Source organism: Phyllobates terribilis, unplaced genomic scaffold (genome assembly GCF_046119375.1).
Source record: "Phyllobates terribilis strain yellow unplaced genomic scaffold, ASM4611937v1 Scaffold_2__4_contigs__length_985480577, whole genome shotgun sequence".
In the NCBI taxonomy this organism is placed as follows: Eukaryota; Metazoa; Chordata; class Amphibia; order Anura; family Dendrobatidae; genus Phyllobates; species Phyllobates terribilis.
This window is the reverse complement of record NW_027362762.1, coordinates 130,104,673-130,126,115: the sequence shown is the minus strand read 5'-3', so window position 1 is coordinate 130,126,115 and position 21,443 is coordinate 130,104,673. Positions and strand designations below refer to the sequence as shown.

Below are 21,443 nucleotides of genomic sequence, written 5' to 3'. Positions count from 1 at the left end.
AATCCATGGCAGGTGATGACACTTTTACCTCTCATTGATTGCTTTTATTTAGAATGATTTCATAAGCTTAATGGATAGTGGCCGATATCTAATATGTCCTATTTGTTTGGGTGCAGTTCAATCGACGACTATCAGAAGAACTGACGCAGAAGAGGTGGCAGAGGGCATCGCCTGCCATTCAGATGAATAAAGGTCCTCAGGTATAGAATGACACCACCATGTATCCTTCTATATACGGCTGCCTTGGTATGAGCCATTGATACTCGGGCTGCCTGCCTTTTGAATTACCTTCACATAGCTTCTTACTAATGGGGTATTTTAGAGCCCTGTTCTCAGGGTGGGCTCCACAGTGATCACACCCCCAGCAGTCCGCATTATATCGGTTTTGTGGACAGGTGATAACTTGCTGAGATGGGGTGATCCCTTCAGTGATACTTCTATTGTTCTTGTATCATTATGCAATTTGCTGCTCACATGCTGAAGACCCTATTTTATGTCACTTAATCTCCTTCATGGATGATCATTTTGTCTGAACCGTGCAGATGGTTCATTGTATCTGTCTTTACATTAGACCCGAGGAAATAAGGAAATCTATTTTTTCACAACCACTACAACCAGCCATATACTATGCAAAAAGTAATACAAATTAATGTATAGATTCATTGAAGCTGGTCTTCACTTCTGTGACCAGAATCCTCAGCAATAGTAAGTTGAGGGCAATAATCTATAACAGAGTTAAAGGGAACCGGTCACCATGAAAATGCACGATGTTCTAGAGCAGGAGGAGCTTAGCAGACTGATTGTTTAGATTTTGTTAGAAAAGGTTCATTATATCTTGTGTTTTCATAATGTAAAGAGAACCTGTCAGCTTGAATTTGTAAAGTACAGACATGGCTGTAATGGTGCTATAATACTGATTACATTGATACCTTTGAAGAAATCCACTTTGTTGTTCGTCTTTAATCACCATGTGAAGTTTTCTGCTTCTTAGATTTGGGTGCACAGCTGCCGGACTGTACAGGGGGTCTCCTCCTCCCTGTTTGTGATCCCGGTCGCCTGCCTCCGGTCTGTGATTGACAGGTCACTGCTGAGATTTCAAACAGAGGAGGCCAAGGAGGGTCACAGATCGGGATGAGGAGAAGACTCCCTGTACAGTCCGGCCCCTGTGCACCCAAATTTAATTAGCAAAAATTTTCAAATGGATTTTAAAGAACAACAACAAGGCGGATTTCTTCACCAAAGGTATCAATGTAATCAGTATTACAGCACCATTACAGCCATGTCTTTACATTACAAAATCGTGCTGTCAGGTTCTCTGCTCTTTCTGACATTTTTGGTCCAGTGGGCTGTCCTATCAGTGATTGACCGCTATCTGTTTATGTCCATCTCTACAAGAAAAAACACCCACTGGAAAATCCCATAAAGAACTGAGGATTCAATTGTGAAAAAACAGTTTACATTGGATCTTCCCTACCAAAACTATATATTAATCTGCTCAGCTCCGCCTGCTCTATAACATAGTCCCTGCAGTTTGGGCTCCATTTTCATGGTGACGGCATTTTAGTCGCCTCGTGCACTCAATAAACCCCATGACATGACAGTGATGCACATCATGATATCGCAGGGCTTCATAAGTGCTATTGGTGCCCAGAATGCCTTCCACATACAGTAAGAGAGGACTGCCTTGTCCGGCTGCCATGGAGGTCCAGACTGGACATCGGAACAGGGCAATGCAAACCTTTGTTCATCTCTAGTATAGCTTATTGCCCTCAACTTAAGAGCAGTTCACTTGAATGACACCTGGTAATTCAAGTTCCCCATAAGATACCTATCTCCATCGTCCAACGTTTTCTTATTCCTGTATGCCCAGTTAGCCAGTGGTTAGAGACTGTACGGGCCTGTTCTTATTTTGGGGAGTCAAAGGAGTCCCTTGGAAATTCACAAAGCCCTGAAGAAGAATGTAACTTACTCCCAAATTAGGGCTACATGACATATAGTTAATGTCTGCCATTGTGTTTAGGTCCTAATCCCCTGCCCCTAAGGCTAAGTGTCCACGATGCAGAAATGCTGCATATTTTTTCTGCATCTCCCTGGCAGGAAAAAAACGCATGCGGATTTTACATGCATTTTTCCTGCCACGTAGAAACGTTTGTCAAGCGTTTTTGCATGCATGCATGCATGCACGACGTCAGCGGTCGTGTGACCTGTCACATGACTAAATGACGTCATGGCAGGTCCTTTCACACCACTGCGACCCATACAACAGACCGGACGGAGCGGAGAAAACACCGGGGGCGATTGGAAGGTAAATATAATCTTTTATTTTTTATTTTAAATTCTTTTTTTAACAGGTTCTATGCTACCAGAGTCTGGATGAGAGTCTTCTCTTCTCCAAACCCGGGTACCATCTGCACATTGAATCGCATATTATCCGTATGCGCAAATGTGCTGACACGGATAATATGCGTTTCAACGCAAGTCAATGGCGGCAACTACGCTGCGTGTCCGCAAAATTTAATGGACATGCTGCGTATTTTTCCGCAATGATAATCCGCAGCGGAAATTTCCGCAGCATGTGCACAGCACATGCGGATTATCATTGGGGACCATGGGGCACGTTTTACCAAGCTTTTTTAAGCTTTTTTGCTGCAGAAATTCCGCTGCAAAAATGCTTGAAAAACGCATAGTGGGCACACAGCCTAACAGACACGAATATTGTAAAAAAACAACATACCTTGCTGCCACTAGAGGGCGTTACCTGCAGTGATGTTCTCATCCTGGATGTTCATTCTCTCTGACTGGCATACATAAATGGCATGCTTGATGGCCAGGAGTGGATATTACATGTGTCAGTCTTTGTACAATTCTCTAGCTTCTGAATAATAGACATTTACAATTTGCATCCTGCAGGCTATAAAGATTTCTTTCATAAAAATTATGTTCTTTGTGAGAACTATTTTTTTGCTTCCTTCCTTTTTTTTTCTTCTTTACAAAGGCCGGGAGAATAAAAGCTGTGGGGATAGTGGGCATCGAGCGGAAGCTGGAGGAGAAAAGAAAAGAGACCGACAAAAACATTTCCGAGGTTAGTGTAAATTTTCTTGAGTTTGAGTCCTGTTCAATGGCCACGGACTCGTACACTTATGCTTTAACTGATCCCTTTAAATATATTTAAAGCACGGTTTGGAGATCTTTTTTTTTTTTTATCTACGTCATATGCAATTTATTTTATACAAACCCCTTTTTCTTATTTAATAATAAAAGAGTTTGTATTATTATTGATAAAGGAAATGTTATGATTAAAATATTTGATCTCCCATTAATAGACACAACAGGTCAGGTCAAGCAATCTGTCAGTCTGTTGCTATAAATCTTGTACGATCTGCATCTAATAACTCCCGATACCCAGAATGACTATGCACCCACGTCTGCATTGAGATGGTTTGTGTCCAGTAATTAGTCTCTGTAGGTTTTACACCTGAATTGACTGTTTTTAGAAAAGTCTGATTAATGTAGTATTAAAGGGGTTGTCCACTACTGGACAATGCATTATAAATTGGTCCAGGGAGATGGGAAATAAAAATACTCTCCACTTGACCAGCACAGATCCTCTGTACTCATTGTTGTGTGCCAGGGTGGTCCTCTCTAGGTCACTGATTAGCTGCAGTGCTCATATGACGCCTCTGCCAGACGCTGTACCTCATGTGATGTGGGGGGTTCCTTACTGATGTCGGAGGAGTGAAACCAGTCTAGGAGATGAATACGTTTTTGTCTTGGTTTTTTTCTTCACCTTTTTGGCTACATTTAAAGGGTAGTATCATCTTCAATGTTGCTGCTTGCTGGAGGTGGTGCGCACTTGATTGATTGACAGTTCGGACTAGCGGCATGGCTGCACTGCTGGCCTAAATTGTGCAAACAGAAGCCGCTTTGCCTCGGAGGAGCTCAGGGGCACTGAATCTTCCTGGATCTGGTAATCTGGCGACAGAGCAGTGATTACAAACTCTACAGAAAAGAACTTGTAAGCCCTCTGCTCCTTGGCGAGAAGACCGGCAACCACTGACAGACTGAAGCTGCGGCAGGCAACAATTTATGGTATTTACAAGCACTTTGTAATTTTAACCATTTATGATATTGAGAAAAACTCTTTTAATAAGGGACTGTTCACTAGAGGACAAACCCTTTAAATGAACACAAAACATAGTGCATTTGCTAAGAAAATTCACAGTGATCCCTTCCTTATTCACCCTTACTCCTCAGCTCCCTTTTTGTCTCCTCACATAGGAGAAATATATAAAGATATTTTCTCTGTGTCTCTGGAGCTGTTTCTCCCCGCCTGTAAGACAACCTCCTGCAGCAGGTGCCTCCCCCCTGTGCCATGTCTGTACTGGGACTCAATGATCACTGAGCCCTGCAGTCTGGGCACCTTTTGGTGTTTTCCATTCATCATTGATTTTTTATGTTCAATGACTCGAATACTATTGGGCTGCTGTTCTGTTGTCTGTGGTCAGTGCAGGGTAACGCTGCCCACAACCCAACATCCACAGTGGAACGCAGCACTGAGTCACGTCCGGCTGCAGCGGGAACTTGACGTGACATCAGCGGATGTCAGATCCGGCTGCAGCCGGGGGTCACGTGATGCCTGTGAGCGGCCAGTGATAGCGCCACTCACAGGCAAGAAGTACAACCAAAGGTATTTACAAAAAAACTTATGGCCACATGCTAAATACATTGGGGCAATTCAAAAAAGTAGTGGACAGCTCCTTTAAAGAATATCTATATGTACCATCAGCAGAAAAAAAATACAGATAAACTAACTGGCTGTAAGCCTGTCAGCCCGGTTAATGCCTGCTGACCGTTCAGAGATAGCAGCATCATGACTGCAGTCTAACAAGGATTCAATATCCTAGCGTGGATGTAAAATTTATTTTAGGTTACTTGAATTTAAGCATAGTAATAGAATAACACGAAATACCCTCTATGCAGCAAGCCACTTATACTATAAAGAGATAAATAATAATATTTTTCATTACATAGCGCCAACATAGCACTTTACAATTCAGACAATTTACAGGCATTATCGGCACTGTCCCCATTGGGGCTCACAATCTACATTCCCTACATTCATCCCTACATTCAGTAGTCTTTGGAGTGTGGGAGGAAACCAGAGAACCCGGAGGAAACCTACACAGGGAGAACATACAAACTCCTTGCAGATGTTGCCCTTGGGATTTGAACCCAGGACCCCAGTACTGCAAGGCTGCAGTGCTAACCACTGAGCCACCGTGCTGCCCATATAAAAGTGCAATAGTGCTTATTATAAGGTCTTTAGTACCTGAGGTCATATTCTGAATAGAAATTGGGACCAGCCCAGCGGGGGACCTGTCAAAGCCCAGAGGGTGAAACGTCCATCGAGGTGCAACAGGTATAGAGGATAAAGCATCTTGATCTTTCTTCAGGGTCACTACTATGGTGGATGTTTTACCACATGATACCCATATTGTGGGACTGATCTTTGTTTTCTGTTTTATAAAGAAATATACATCAGACTGATGTAGTTCTATTAGACCAAGGGTCTTCATTGTCAGGTAGCTGCTTGGTTTTTTTGTCTGGTGCTTGGCTCGGGACAGTGTTTCCTGTCTCGGCACGTGACCAGAGCTGTGTGTGCCTATTTATTCTATTTTTTAGCAAGATAGTTAAAATATAACATTTATTAGATATGTATAAAAATTATCTTTCAAATAAAAAAAACCCAATAAGGGCCAAATAGTGAACCCTGGGTCTTCTGAAATTACCAACAATTTATGATGGTGTATACATGCGAATCACACCTCAACATGTCAAAAGCCAAAGCCATATATGCGCTCAAAACAACTAGGTGTACAAAAGAACCTTCCATATGCCCTTTAAACACAGAAGGTACCATGGATTATACAATAGAATCCCACATGACCTCTATTCAAAAAGGTACCGTGGATTATGTCAGGGAAAATCCAAAAAGCCCCACAGAAAGATTCCTATGGGTTATTGTTATATCAAACAAAATGAAACAATCTCACCCAATCCTAAAGTGCATCATGGCTTGATTCATCCTGGTGAAATGTCATCCTAAAATTCATGACCAAAACATACTGGAAGTATCCTGCTCCCAACGCATTTCCTCCTAAAGTAGATTCATCAGGGGAGACTGAAAAAGGGGGCTGAGGATCTCCACCATTTCAATCAGCCCTTATCCTCCTTTCAAAAGACCCTGACATAATCCATGGTACCTTTTTGAATAGAGGTCATGTGGGTTTCTATTGCGTAATCCATGGTACCTTCTGTGTTTAAAGGGCATATGGGAGGTTCTTTTGTACACCTAGCTGTTTTGAGCGCATATATGGTGTCCCTATATATTATTACTAAAAATGCCAATTGATACTAGTAAAGGTAGTGTTTAACTCGATGCTCTGGATGAATGGAGGTTGATTTTTTTTTCTACACCCTATAAATTTGGCTTTTGACATGTTGAGGTGTGATTCGCATGTATACACCATCATAAATTATTGTTGGTAATTTCAGAAGACCCAGGGTTCACTGTTTGGCCCTTATTGGGTTTTTTTTTTATTTGAAAGATTTTTATACATATCTAATAAATGTTATATTTTAACTATCTTGCTAAAAAATTTGATTAATCTGGTGGTTACCCCAATAGATTGTTTATATATGCCTATTTATTCTATACCTAAACTAGCCCACTGTGTGTGCATCTGTGTTAACAGAGATGGAGGATGGCTTAGCTACAGAAGAGAGCCGGTCAGCCAGCCTCCTTCATACACTATTTTATCACTTGTCGACACTGAAGATCAGAAGCAAAGACGCTGGGACCCCGGATGGAGAGGCTGCTGATGAAGGCACCTGACCTACATATATAATGTACACTGCACAAGCTTTAAATATTATTTTTTTGGCTTTAGTCCCACGAATTCGTAGCCATGGGGAGGAGAGCGGGCCTGTTCGCCTTACATTTTTGTTTTGCTCTCCAGCTAAGCTTGGTGATGACTTCATGTTCCCGAAGCCTCCTCCACTTGTGATTTCTGTAATTCCTGGGGATTTTCTCATTCAAGATCTATTATTCATCTGTTAGTTTTTTTGAAACCCAGAGCAGACAATAAGCATCTCATAAAAAGAGGCACAATACCCAGATTATACGCTGTCAGAGCCTGACATAACTTGCTTTTTCTGATTGTTTTTGTGAACGTGCGGAATTTTGTTAATTAGTTTATTTGTGTTGTGGTTTCTTGTAAGACACCTATAGGGGCAGCTATACATCATAGAGGGAATTTCCCTACGAAGACCCCCTCTTTGAGCTAGAGCCCAAAGCCACCAGTGCTCTATGCTGTAATGTAATACTATATTATTCTTGCAATGGGAAAATGATCTGCTAATAAGTGTCCCCTGTCAAATTCAGCATCTTCATATTCTCAGAATGTATTAAGGCTGCCGTGACACAATGCATCCAAAAACATCCATTTCACCTGCAAAAAGTGATTGTGCACTGGAGCGGTGAAATGACCGCAGTGTCACAGGACTGCGGTTATCAGCCGCACGACGAAGCAGTCTAAGCATGACCTCAGTACGTTGTGTCCTTCTGTTTGCTTTGGCTACACTCCCGGGTATATTCACGTGTTCCTCTTTAGTCCATATTTGATATTGATACTATATATTGCAGATAAAGGAAATACATAATCTGCACAGGTGCTGCCGACTATCAAAGTAGTGCACGATAGAATTTAGTATAAGACCAAGTTCACATGTTCAGGATTTGGTCAGTATTTTACATCAGTATATGGAAGCCAAAACCAGGAGTGAAAAGTATAATAGAAAAACGTCACCACTTCTGCATTTATCACTCACTCCTGGTTTGGGCTTACAAATTATGGCTTAAGGCTGAGTTCAGATGAGTGTAAAAAAATAAATAAAATTGTCAGCTTTGTTCCCTGAAAAAAAAAAAAACATTACATTTCATGTTTGCTAAAATCATGTATTTTTTGTGGCCTGGATGCAGTACCAGAAGCAAGCGCCATGTCTCCTGATCTGAGTGAATGTCCTCAGAGGCACATATGGGGTGCGGAGCAGGAGACATGGTGTCTGGGTCAGGTATTGCGTCCTGTGTATGGTCCATGTTACATGGACGTATGAAACCGGCCTTTGGACCACATCATTAGGGCCGAGCAAAAGGAAATGATTTCAATGTCCCCTTGTTGCTCAAACACCTTATTTTTCCCACTGCATTTAAAGGGAATCTGTCACCACATTTGAGCTATATAACCTATTGATTCCCTTTAACAGTTGTATAAAGGGGGACATGATTCCATGAACACTTATGCCCACTGTGTGTTTTAAAGATACCGTGGAACTGTCCGTTTTTTTTAAGGGGGTGGTTTGATACATGTTTTTTCCTCTAGGTTTCTATGAGTAGCCTGAAAGAGCAAAAAGTAAAAAAAAAAACATAATTGAGTTTATAAGTGCAATTCCTCATCAGAATTTGCAGACATGCTGTATTTTTGATGAAATTTAATAGTAGTAATACTAATACAAATGAGAAAATCATAAATAATGGTCTTTATATATTGCCAGCATATTCCGCAGAACTGTACAATTCATAAGGGAGACGTACAGCCAATATCAGGCGCTATAGATTAATACGTAATTCTACTATTTAATAGGAGGAGTGAGGGCCCTGCTCACAACAGCTTACACTGTAGGGCTCCGGAGGTAAAAGGGCTCGTATTGTGTAGTCCAGCCATTTGAAGAGGTTTCATTTTCAAAATGATTAGGGATCCAGTTTATTGGGACTCGCAATCAAAAAACAACGACAATGGCACCTTTTGTTGCAACAGTATGAACAATGCAAAACAGCCTGTCCCGTGCGCCCGTTGCATCCTTCTTGTGTGACAAATGGACGCCAGATTGTTAAACCCAACTATGACTGTCTGATCTACACAAACTGTAGAGATTTTTTTTTTTCTTTTTCCTGGAGCTTTGTATTTTCCTGTCTGGAATCTCTCGGGACGGACATCACAAGCTTCGCACTGTACATTATTTTCAGATCTGCAGATGTCAGTTAACTCATTACTACCAGATTTCTGCTGCTGCTTGCTGTAGTTTGTAATGATGGTGCCAGGATGTGTATATTAAAAATTAAGGTAGAGGGGTTATTCCTTTTCAATAAAGTTTCTCTCCTGGCTACATTTTGTTATATGAAAAGCAAACAAAAAAAAAACAAGCCATGTGTACTCACGTTCCCCAGGTCCACCAGGGAGTCTCTGCCATTGGCTGCAGTGCTGACATCACCTCAAGAACACTGCACTAATCTGTGAGCTTAGCGGCTCTGAATAGGATGTACTATCAATGTTGGCTTAGCTACTGAGCTCATTGATTGGCAGCCAATGCCAGACACCAGGAGCAGTGGTGGACACTTGCCAGTAGACCTGGGGAAGGTGAGTACAGCACAGTTTGTGGTTTTATAATATGCTACAGAAGGGTTAGAAACTTGGTTGAAAGGGAACAATCCCTTTAATCTAGAAAAATGATGCAAGCCAATTTCTAAGTATGACTGTATACAGATGCATATTTTAAGTTTATTTTATATTTCAACTATTTCATTTTACCATAAATGAGAAATTGATCCCATAAGAGCCATCCAGATCCCCTTTAAAGGGAACCTGTCTTAATGATAACGCTGTCTCATCTTACCAGCCTTATTTTTATAAACCAGGAGGAGCTGATCAGATTGATTTGTAGTTTTGTGTAAAAATGCTTCTCTGCTCAGTCTATGCTTAAGAGTCCAGTGGGCTGTCCTAATATGCTTAAGAGTCCAGTGGGCAGTCCTATGCTGTGATTGACTGCGCAGTAGCTGAAAATAAAATCTCTTAATACATCTGACAGTATCTTTGTTTAGAGCAGTGATGCAACTCTACTGTGGGCATAAAATATAGACTGTGAATCTATGCTCATCACAATCGCTGTCACTTTTTCCCCTGTTTGCAGACGACCTCTAATACAGTTATTTAGAGGCCACAGACCTCATTCCTGCAAATTTGAAACATAGCAACACTGTTCTGGGTATTCAAAGCCCATTTGGTATTGCTGGTCATACACACAATAAAAAGCATGTGAGAGCTTGCTCATTAAAGAGAATCTCTCAGCAGGATTTGCTATGTAATCCGAGGGCCAGCATGAGGTAGGGGCTTAGACACAGATTTCAGGAATGTGTCACTTATTAGCCTGTGTGCTGGTGTTTCTATACAATGAATGTTTTATCACCAGGAGATTATCACTGCACAGACTAGCTCCTTGGTGCCTCCTGGTCCAACGTGGTGTGGAGGGGGATTAGTTTTCTGAGCTCTGCTACATCTAAAAACTTTGATTGTTTCACAACTGCTGCACCCAGTAAAGTACCGTATTTTTCCAACTATAAGACGCACCTAGGTTTTAGAGGAAGAAAATTGAAAAATAATGTAAGCAAAAAATGTGGTCATGATGCACTGTTAAGGGGGAGGGGGTCTGCTGCTGACAATGTTATAGGGGTAATGTCCCCCAATTCTTTTAATATCCCTCATCCTGATCTATATGGCCCCCTCATCCTATTATACGTGGCCCTCATCCCCATCCTGGTATGCGTGGCACCCCCTGATCTCCATCCTGGTATGCATGGCACCCTTCATCCCTCATCTTGGTATGTATGGCATTCTTCATCCCTCTTCCTGGTATGCACGACCCCCCTCACTCCTCTTCCTGGTATGTATGGCCCCCCTCATTCTTCCCGGTATGTATGACCCTCCCCTTCCTCATCCCGGTATGTATGGCATTCTTCATCCCTCTTCCCGGTATGTGTGGCACCCCTTATCCCTCATCCTGGCATGCATTACCCCCCTCATTTCTCTTCCTGGTATGCATGGCACCCTTCATCCCTCCATCCTGGTATGCTTGGCACCCCTCCATCCTGGTATGCAAGGCTCCCCCTGATCCCCATGGTATGCTTGGCACCCCTCCATCCTGGTATGCAAGGCACCCTCTGATCCCCATCACGCTGCACACACACACCCAAAAAAAAAAAAATGATACTCACCTCCTCTCTGCTCCAGCGCTGCATCCCGCTCTGCTGCCGACACTGATCTCACTGAGTGAGCAGTGCATGGTGTCACGGCCATGCACCCTCACACTGTGAGATGCTCTGCCAGAATAGTCACTGCTCCCCACGCCGGGACTGTGTGCGTAGGGAGCAGTAACCATTCACTCTCCTTAATACCGCGCACACTGTACCCGCAACGCGGCTCCTGCTGTGGCCGGCGGTCATGTGTGCCTGCTTTTAAAGAGCATGAATATTCACAACAACCCATGGGAGTGGGTTGTAGTGAATATTCATGGTCTTTTATAGCGGCCACATATGACCGCCGAGCACAGCAGGAGCCGCGCTGCGGGTACAGTGTGCTCGCTATTTAGGAAAATTAATATTCACTGCTCTCCACGTCCATGGGCATGGGGAGCAGTGAATATTCATTTTCTTTTTATAGCGGGCACAGTGTAGGCTGCAGCAGGTGACTGCTGCCTCCTGTGCCCCGCTCCCCCCACACCCTCCACCACCCAAATCCATAGTATACATATATATTCCGACTATAAGATGCACCCCCCACTTTCCTCCAAAATTTTGGAGGTAAAAAGTGCGTCTTATAGTCCGAAAAATACGGTAAGTTATACATTCTTGGAATCAGGGTCTCTTTTCCTACATTATGCTGCTCTCAGATGAGGTAGCAAAAACCTGGCCTCATCCTTCACAACAAGCTAAAACCAGTCTAATGTGTCCATGAACTGTCCTGATTCTCGACCTATATGTATCTTGCCATCCGCACGTCATCCGCATTCTGCCAGCACTACGTCAGCAAGAACTTACTTTACATCTTTTCCCAGCATGCATTGCTCCAGTCATTGTCGAGTGGCTTTCCTGCCCTGAACTGAGAGCCTTTCTATTTATTATTACTATTATTTATTTATATAGCGCCATTGATTCCATGGTGCTGTTCTATTATGCCTTCATGTGGTATGCCAGGCAGGAGAGCAAAAGCAGAGACCTGCCCACACTTCCTGTAATCCCTCTGTGTCTCGGCTCCTAGACAAGGACTACTCTACACAGGCAGTAGACAGAAGGGAAACACCTGGTGGCTGTCACTTTGGAGTGATTTATTGAGGGCACGACAACATCATTTTTCATGAAGTGATTTGCATATTGTCTATGTATCACATCATGTATCAAATTGTCTGATATCAAGTGCAGGGGCCATTTAAAAAGTTGGGTCTCTGTGGTCAGAACTTGCTCTTCTTTTGGGTACACAGATGCAGGAATAGAGCCGGGGGCAGCAGAGAGATCTCCTGGGCAGGGGCGTACATAGGAATCATGGGGCGCCATAGCAGAAGTTCTAATTGCCCTCCCCCCACAAAAAAAAGATGTAAATAATTCTTGAGGTCATGTAGAGCAGATCTCACAGCTTTCCAGCCTTTACATAGTAATTTTCCTCCTGCTGAAGTCTCAGATCCCTCTTTCATTGCCCCATAAAATATGATGCCAACAAAAGTGTCCCCCAAACACAGTATGATACCCCCTTGGTGAATTCCTCCACATGCACAATATAATGACTCTACTGTCCTACTGTACCCACCTCCCCCAGAATGGTGACCCCAACACAGTGATAGCCCCATGTTGAATTCCTCCACCTGCACAGTATAATGACCCCACTTTACCCCACCTCAACTCCCAGAGCAAAGTATGGTGATCCCAACACAGTATGATCCCCCAACTGTGACCCCACACAGCCCCCCCCATAGGGTACACACTGATTTAAAAAAAATAAAGAAATACACACCACTCCTCGTTCCCCTGCTGCTTCAGTCTGTGCAGCGCATCTCCTCTCAGCTGCCAACAAAACTGCCTGACACAGCGTGGCATGTGATCACACCACTGCGTCAGGCACAGAGGAAGAATGATTGGAGAGGGAGTGTCACATGACGCTCCCTCCTACATCATTGCTTTCAACTGTATCTGCATCTGCTGATACAGTTGAATGTGGGGGGATAGGGGCGGCGCCGGCTGTGTGGGGGGGCCCGATCTGCGGGGTGCACGGTGCAGGCGCTGACACCGAGGCCCCCGGCTCACAGGGCCCCATAGCAGTCGCGTGGCCTGCCGCCATTGGCGGTACGCCACTGCTCCTCAGGTCACGGAGGGTCAGCTGCATCTGTGCTCTACTATTTGGCACACAGATGGATGCAGGCATGGAGCCGGTGCAGCAGGGAGATCTCCTTGGGGCACGTAGGGTCAGCAGCATTTGTGCTCTACTATTGGTTATACAGATGCAGGAATGGAGCCGGGGGCAGCAGGGAGATCTCCTGGGGGCACAGAGGGTCAGCAGCATCTGTGCTCTACTATTGGGTATACAGATGCAGGAATGGAGCCGGGGGCAGCGGGAGATCTCCTGGGGGCATGGAGGGTCAGCAGAGCCAGGTTATTTTAGAATCTACTTTTAGAGGCTGAGTAAAATGGCAGCTTTCTGTTCTTCTAGTGGATTAACTGGTTGTAGTGGCTCACCTGAAGTCTGTATGGGATACGTGTAGCTGGGGGTGAGCAATGCTTTCATGAGTTGTACTTTTTCGGGTGGTCTTATTCTTATAGTTAAAGGACAATTTCATGTAAAAATCACAGAGGACTATTTGTGGGGTAGATAAATAGTGGGACGTCCGGCTGCAGCGTTGTGCCTTCTCTGGCTGTAGTGAGAGCTCGGGGTGGGCTTCCTGCGTCTGCTGCTGCTCGCTGATAAGGCTGCAGCGATGTTGTATTGTGTTTAAAGGAGGAAGTTCCTGTTAGGTGTGTGCCTGGTCCCCTTTGTCCTCACTTCTTTCCCTCTTTAGGGCGATGAGTTGTAGCATGTTATTAATTAGGGTTAAGAAGACTTTGACCCCTCAACAAGTCCACATTATGAAGTATAAAGGCGAAAGAGAAGCAAACCGTCTTAATTGGCAGACTTGCAGGCTCAAAGGGGCTACTTTTGTTTTTGTGCGTACAGCATAAAAATTACACCATGATTTAGGCCTAAAAATTCTCATAAGTCAGCAACAAAATCCACAAGTGTTGTTTTGTTGCTGCTTTTGGTGTGGAACTTGGATGTCAAACATTGTAATGATTTAAATCTGTTCTTAAAATTTTGCTCCAGTTTTGAGAATCTGCAGTGGATTTTTCTTTTGTTAAACTCTTGTTCCCTAACATTGTTCTTTGTAATTTTGCTGGGGAATTTCGGTGCTGATTTTGTGACAAATGTGCAAATTCAGCCTTGGAAGCCCATTTTGTCCTGTGACCTGTTCACATATTTATGGACCTCAAGTGCATACCCTTAATATTTTGGCTTATTTTCTTATCTTCACCTTTTTACCTTTTCTTTTACTGACCCAGTAGGTTTAGATTTGCTTTAAAAGGCAGGACAGCATACTGACCCCTGCCCAGCAATTATTCTACGATCTTCAAAAATCACAAAAATTATTGGGGGTGTTATATAACCTGCTGATTTACACTGCTCAAAAAAAAATAAAGGGACCACTCAAATAACACATCCTAGATTTGAATGAATGAAATATTCTCATTGAATACTTTGTTCTGTACAAAGTTGAATGTGCTGACAACAAAATCACACAAAAATCATCAATGGAAATCAAATTTATTAACCAATGGAGGCCTGGATTTGGAGTCCCCCCCCCCCCCCCCCCCAAAATTAAAGTGGAAAAACACACTACAGGCTGATCCAACTGTGATGTAATGTCCTTAAAACAAGACAAAATGAGGCTCAGTATTGTGTGTGGCCTCCATGTGCCTGTATGACCTCCCTACAACGCCTGGGCATGCTCCTGATGAGGTTGTGGATGGTCTCCTGTGGGATCTCCTCCCAGACCTGGACTAAAGCATCCGCCAACTCCTGGACAGTCTGTGGTGCAACGTGACGTTGGTGGATGGAGCGAGACACGATGTCCTAGATGTGCTCAATCAGATTCAGGTCTGGGGAACGACGGGCCAGTCCATAGCTTCAATGCCTTCATCTTGCAGGAACTGCTGACGCACTCCAGCCACATGAGGTCTGGCATTGTCCTGCATTAGGAGTAACCCAGGGCCAACCGCACCAGCATATGGGCTCACAAGGGGTCTGAGGATCTCCTCTCGGTACCTAATGGCCGTCAAGCTACCTCTGGCGAGTACATGGAGGGCTGTGCGGCCCTCCAAAGAAATGCCACCCCACACCTTTACTGACCCACTGCCAAACCAGTCATGCTGAAGGATGTTGCAGGCTGCAGATCACTCTCCACGGCATCTCCAGACTCTGTCATATCTGTCACGTGCCCAGTGTGAATCTGCTTTCATCTGTGAAGAGCACAGGGCGCCAGTGGCGACTTTGCCAATCCTGGTGTTCTGTGGCAAATGCCAAGCGTCCTCCACGGTGTTGGGCTGTGAGCACAACCCCCATCTGTGGATGTCGGGCCCTCATACCACCCTCATGGAGTCGGTTTCTAACCGTTTGTGCAGACACATGCACATTTGTGGCCTGCTGGAGGTCATTTGCAGGGCTCTGGCAGTGTTCCTCCTGTTCCTCCTTGCACAAAGGCGGAGGTAGCGGTCCTGCTGCTGGGTTGTTGCCCTCCTATGGCCCCTCCACGTCTCCTGGTGTACTGGCCTGTCTCTTGGTAGCGCCTCCAGCCTCTGGACACTACACTGACAGACACAGCAAACCACCTTGCCACAGCTCGCATTGATGTGCCATCCGGGATGAGCTGCACTACCTGAGCAACTTCTGTGGGCTGTAGAGTCCGTCTCATGCTACCACGAGTGTGCAAGCACAACCAACATTCAAAAGTGACCAAAACATCAGCCAGAAAGCATTGGTACTGAGATGTGGTCTGTGGTCCCCACTCCTTTATTGAGTGTGTCTTGATAATTGCCAATAATTTCCATCTATTGTCTATTCCATTTGCACAGCAGCATGTGAAATTGATTGTCAATCAGTGTTGCTTCCTAAGTGGACAGTTTGATTTCACAGAAGTTTGATTTAGTTGGAGTTATATTCTGTTGTTCCCTTAATTTTTTGAGCAGTGTAGTTTTATTAGCCCTAAGGATCCTTTTTCTCGCGTCTCCTACTTTATAACAGATTTGAGTCGTGTGTTAGCAGCATCATTTTGTATGTTGGTACATGATTGAAGCTATATGCTGTGAGGCAGTGACTGGGATCGTATACAAGGGACTTTATATATCCCCCAGAATGTGTACAGAGACCTATTAAATCCATTGGAGTGCATTGCAGTCACAGACACCGCTGCTGCTGAAATGCAGGAATGAAGGTGAGCATTGACCTGGTCAGGCTATCTGGCTAAGGCAGATTAAGTAAAACCCGGCAGGGCCTTTAGTTCTTGGAGGAGGCTACAGGAAGGCAGTGGGGCGGCCTCCTCCCCCCAAACCAGGTTTTCCAGTTGCTCTTGCCACAAGTCCTTTAAAAACCCTGCATTAAGGATTAGTGTTGTTCAGTGTTGGGACCTGCTAGGAGCATAGCCGGAAAGCTCGGCGGGCCTGTGTGTAGCTGAACCCACGCCTGGGAAGGCTCTGCACCTGTCAGGCTCTGAGCAGCCCAGCGCGGCCGTTGCCCACGGCAACCGTTGTTTATGGATTTATGTTAACCCGGCTGCGTACCGGAGGACTTTCTGTTTACTCGTAAGTTGCTGAATAAAAGCTGTTTATGTTGGACTTGCTTGCGTCACTGCCTCAGTTACTGCATGTGTGAACACCGCCGCCTTACATTGCTAAGGGGGCTGGCTGACTGCCTGTTTTAATTGCTAAGCTCGCTCTTTCCTCTCTCTTTGCATTGGCAGTGACACAAAGGGGACTGGCTTAGCTTTTGAAATTCTATACTATATTATGTTAAATACCGATATAATTTCTTTCTAATTTCAATTTTAGCATAACTGTACTTTTCAAGTAACTTTTCATAATACGCTATCATAAGTGTACATGAAGAATTACATAATTTCTGGCCATTATATGACTTGCATCTGCATGTTTCGCCAGTTTTCACCAGTTGTCTCTTGTGTAGACTGTGTTTCTAATTTGCAGTTGACTCTCTGAGTTATTTAGGTTGGAGATTGACTTCTATGAAGTCTCCCATACAATAAACGCACAGTGACATTAGTGATTCCTATTTCTTTACCCTTTGGTAACAAACAGACAGAAGCAGCAACAGAATGGAGGAGATTATACAGCAGTACTGACCAGTGTAGCTGTGAATCCACCTCTGGCATAAGCTTATATACTTAATAGAAAGCTCCAGCATAATGTGTTTGGGTCTGATTCCTCCTCACCCTGATGAGTTCTACTTTTTCCTCCTCAGAACCCTGATGAGTTCTACTTTTTCCTCCTCAGAACCCTGATGAGTTCTACTTTTTCCTCCTCAGAACCCTGATGAGTTCTACTTTTTCCTCCTCAGAACCCTGATGAGTTCTACTTTTTCCTCCTCAGAACCCTGATGAGTTCTACTTTTTCCTCCTCAGAACCCTGATGAGTTCTACTTTTTCCTCCTCAGAACCCTGATGAGTTCTACTTTTTCCTCCTCAGAACCCTGATGAGTTCTACTTTTTCCTCCTCAGAACCCTGATGAGTTCTACTTTTTCCTCCTCAGAACCCTGATGAGTTCTACTTTTTCCTCCTCAGAACCCTGATGAGTTCTACTTTTTCCTCCTCAGAACCCTGATGAGTTCTACTTTTTCCTCCTCAGAACCCTGATGAGTTCTACTTTTTCCTCCTCAGAACCCTGATGAGTTATACTTTTTCCTCCTCAGAACCCTGATGAGTTATACTTTTTCTTCCTCCTCCTCCTCCTCCTCAGACCCCTGATGAGTTACTCAATGTATATGGTGCCAGTCAGGTTACTTGTATTACACTCTTATGTTACCCAATGCATGTTTTATTGCATGTGGAATCTCTGTCCCCACATGTGGTGAACCTTTAATAAAGTCATGCTATTGAGGAAATGTTATTTTAAGGAGATTTTTGGTTAAAACACTGTCACTCCATCCAGGGATCTGCCTTTCCGATGGACAACCCTGAGATCTAACTAATGCGAGCTACACATTTTCCAGTTTTTGATAATTTTTGCTCAATTTACGTAGCCCAAAATTCTCTAGGCTTTGTAAAAGGCTGCATGAACAAGATTCCTATATATGAGAAAATATGTGCCTTACAAGGGAATATTATCTCATGATCCAAAAAATCTGCTCTTTTTTGATTAACCAGTTAAAGGGTTATTCCAATTTTAGCAAATTATCACAACCGGAAAGGTGATCTCTGGGTGAGGAGTTCATTTCTGAGCCTCACTGTGACTACATACTGCTCTCATCCTCTGTTTTCCAGGCCTTTGAAGATCTCAGCAAGCTTATGGATAAGGTACGGTGAGATATTAATATGAGCCTATGTTTCCGGTCAGCGCAGCAATGACAGACGGCTGCCTCCATTATTTTTACAGGCCAAGGAAATGGTGGAACTGTCCAAATCGATAGCGAACAAAATCAAAGACAAACAGGGGGACATCACAGAAGATGAGGTATGAAAACACGTCTGTTACCAGGGTACATGGGAACAATCGCACCACAATATTTTTTTAAGAAGTCTTTACTCCAGGAATAACATGATGAAAAATTGTGTCTGGGATGGAGACCTCTGCTTTTGACCTGTCCATTGTAAATATCCGCTGTCATGTACATTTTATCAAATTTTCCTGGAATTCTCCATCATAAATAAATATGGAAAGTTGTAGAACTATAGAAAACCGTGCAATCTGTTATTTGTGATGGTTCACTATATACTGAAGTTATACAACCAAGTTCCCTATAAAAAAAATGAAACTTTTTTTTTTTTCTTCTGTTTTATGGTGTTGATTGGGTTAATAATTTCTATATATTGATAGATCGGACTTTTATGAATGCGATACCACGTGTATTTTTTTTATTTTATTATTTTAACCTCCTTTTCCCCCCATTAAAAATTAATTTACATTTTTTTTTTGTTTTTAGGGGATGTATTACTCCTCTTGTTTTACTTGAACCTGCGATCATCTGATCGCTTGTACTATATACAGCAACCACCCTGTGAGCCCGCTCCATACAACCGTTATTGACTTGCGCATGGAAGGGGTTAAAAATAAAGACATGAAAAAAGAGCGTATTTAGCATTGTCACGTCTATCACAATAGAAAAATGTTTAACCCATGAATATCTTTAAAGAAGAAAAGAATCAAAATGCCCAAAGTTTTTTTTTTTTTTTTTTCAACAAACCTTCTTCTATCCATGTCGACGGGAAGAAAGGAAGTAAAAAACAGAAATGCAAAAAAATAAAAATTGGTTGTGGTGGGAAGGGGTTAAATTGGAGATTAATGAAACTCCATATCTATTTTATCTATTATTTCTATAGACCATAAAGTTTAAGTCCTACCTGCTGAGTATGGGAATTGCCAATCCAGTGACACGGGAAACCCACGGATCTGGCACACACTACCACATGCAGCTGGCAAGGCAACTTGCCACCATGTTACAGGCTCCACTAGAGGTGAGTGGATTCTCATTTCTTATTTTGGATACTTCCAGTATACTAAGGTTCTCATATTTCTCATGATAGGGGTTCTCTTATCCGGGCAGATACTGGCCGTGTACCCTACTAGGCCAAATATGAATATCATAGGGGGGTTTCTCAGTCTAAGCCTCCACTATTTTTCAGAGCAGGGAAATTAAATAGTTATCAACTCTTCTATAAACCCTACCAGGTGATATACAGACAACGACCGATTCCTGTGAAGGTAATGACTCGGTCCTGTGGCTCAGGGTGGTCAAACCAGTGGCGGATCTGTTTACTTGGTTTTTAATCTTTAAATGTCCGACTACGCCACCCGTGGATTGCGGTTACTGAGAACCGCCGCTGCGGGGCAGACCGCTGAGGCTTATGTTGTGTGCGCAGCAGAGGGTAGTATAACTCCCCACGGGAGGAGTATAGGCTCAGGGCAGCGAGTGCAGATGGTGGGGGTGATGATGCGCGGGAGCAACAGTAAGGACTCAGAGTCCAGTGATGCAATCCAGGGTCTTTACTCACAGTTTTACACTCCAAGCCAGCCACTTCTGCAGGTAATGGCTGCCCACGTCGTGCCGTGCTCACCGGGTGAGGGGCTCAGCCAACTCCCAGGTACCTTTTGGAATGCTTTTCAGGACCCCCTTCGTGTGTCCTTCCTCTGGCCTGTCGTACCCCACAATTGACCACGATTCTGTCCAGCTGCCTCGGGCCTTGGCGGGCAAACCTATATGGTGCCTTCCTAACGGGTGTAGTGAGGGGCCGTAACACGTGCAATGCCACAGCCTCCGGTTACTAGCTGAGGGTAGTTTCTCTCCTCCACTAGATGAGGGATCCGGTTCCCTTTCTTGGCCTGACCCCCCCTACTCTGGTAGCGGCGGGCGTACGGTGGCGACTGGCCGGTCCGCACCCCTGGGGTCCCTTCACTCCACTCCTGGAGCCTCCTCCGTTCCTCTCCTTTCTCCTCCTCCAGGCCCAGGCCTTAAGACTTGGCCTGCCTGCGGAGCAGAGCCCCTGTCCCTCTCTCTGCTCTCTCTTCTCCCTCTGACTTCTCCCTCTGACTTCAAGATGGTGCCCACCTTATATACTCCTCCTTACAGTGCACCCTGGATCTACTCTCCCCACCCACACACTACCAGGTTCCCCCTTTCTAGGTGTTCCCTCCCCCCACTCCAGCCAGGGACAGGGGCAGTTGTGCTCACTCTTGGGAGCATTGTCGCCCTGTCCCCCGGAAATGTGGTGTAGTGCATGTGGGTGTTAGGGTCCTGAGCCACACTCCATCCTTACCTGGAAGTGAGATATCACACCTCTGGGTGAGATGCAATACCTCTGTAGCGACCGAACCCTCGGGGCGCTACAGTAACAGCCCCTCACCGGAGGTTCCAATATCCAGGCCCCCACAATCAGTACAGCACCACACCGACCCTTTAATGTTGAGTTCACTAAATCTGTTGCAGTTCTTAAAACTAATGTTTCACATTTTCCTTTTGTCATCAAGGTTACCCTTTTCATATATGATCATACGTTTATGACTTCTTGGCATCTTCTTTTTCAGGAGCGAGGGGGCATAATGTCACTCACAGAAGTATACTGCTTAGTAAATCGAGCCAGGGGCATGGAGGTAGGTTAGAAACGGGCAACTTGATCAATTTCTCACTGTATCGTCAACCTGCCCCCAAAAAAAACGGCGCCTCTCCTGTCTGAACATTGAGAAAATATTTATATTTTCCTTATTATATATATAATTACAGTACAGACCAAAAGTTTGGACACACCTCAT

At 44.2% G+C, this 21,443-nt stretch overlaps 1 protein-coding gene across 1 annotated transcript in view; it reads left to right on the top strand.

Moving 5' to 3' along the window:
* Positions 1-21,443, top strand: part of VPS36 (vacuolar protein sorting 36 homolog) — a 50,474-nt gene that overhangs the window by 22,079 nt on the left and 6,952 nt on the right. The window contains exons 5-10 of the mRNA XM_073662615.1: positions 117-200; positions 2,996-3,082; positions 18,461-18,493; positions 18,573-18,650; positions 19,517-19,651; positions 21,219-21,284. Of these exons, the coding sequence (XP_073518716.1) occupies positions 117-200; positions 2,996-3,082; positions 18,461-18,493; positions 18,573-18,650; positions 19,517-19,651; positions 21,219-21,284 (483 nt within the window). The remainder of the gene's footprint in view (positions 1-116; positions 201-2,995; positions 3,083-18,460; positions 18,494-18,572; positions 18,651-19,516; positions 19,652-21,218; positions 21,285-21,443) is intronic.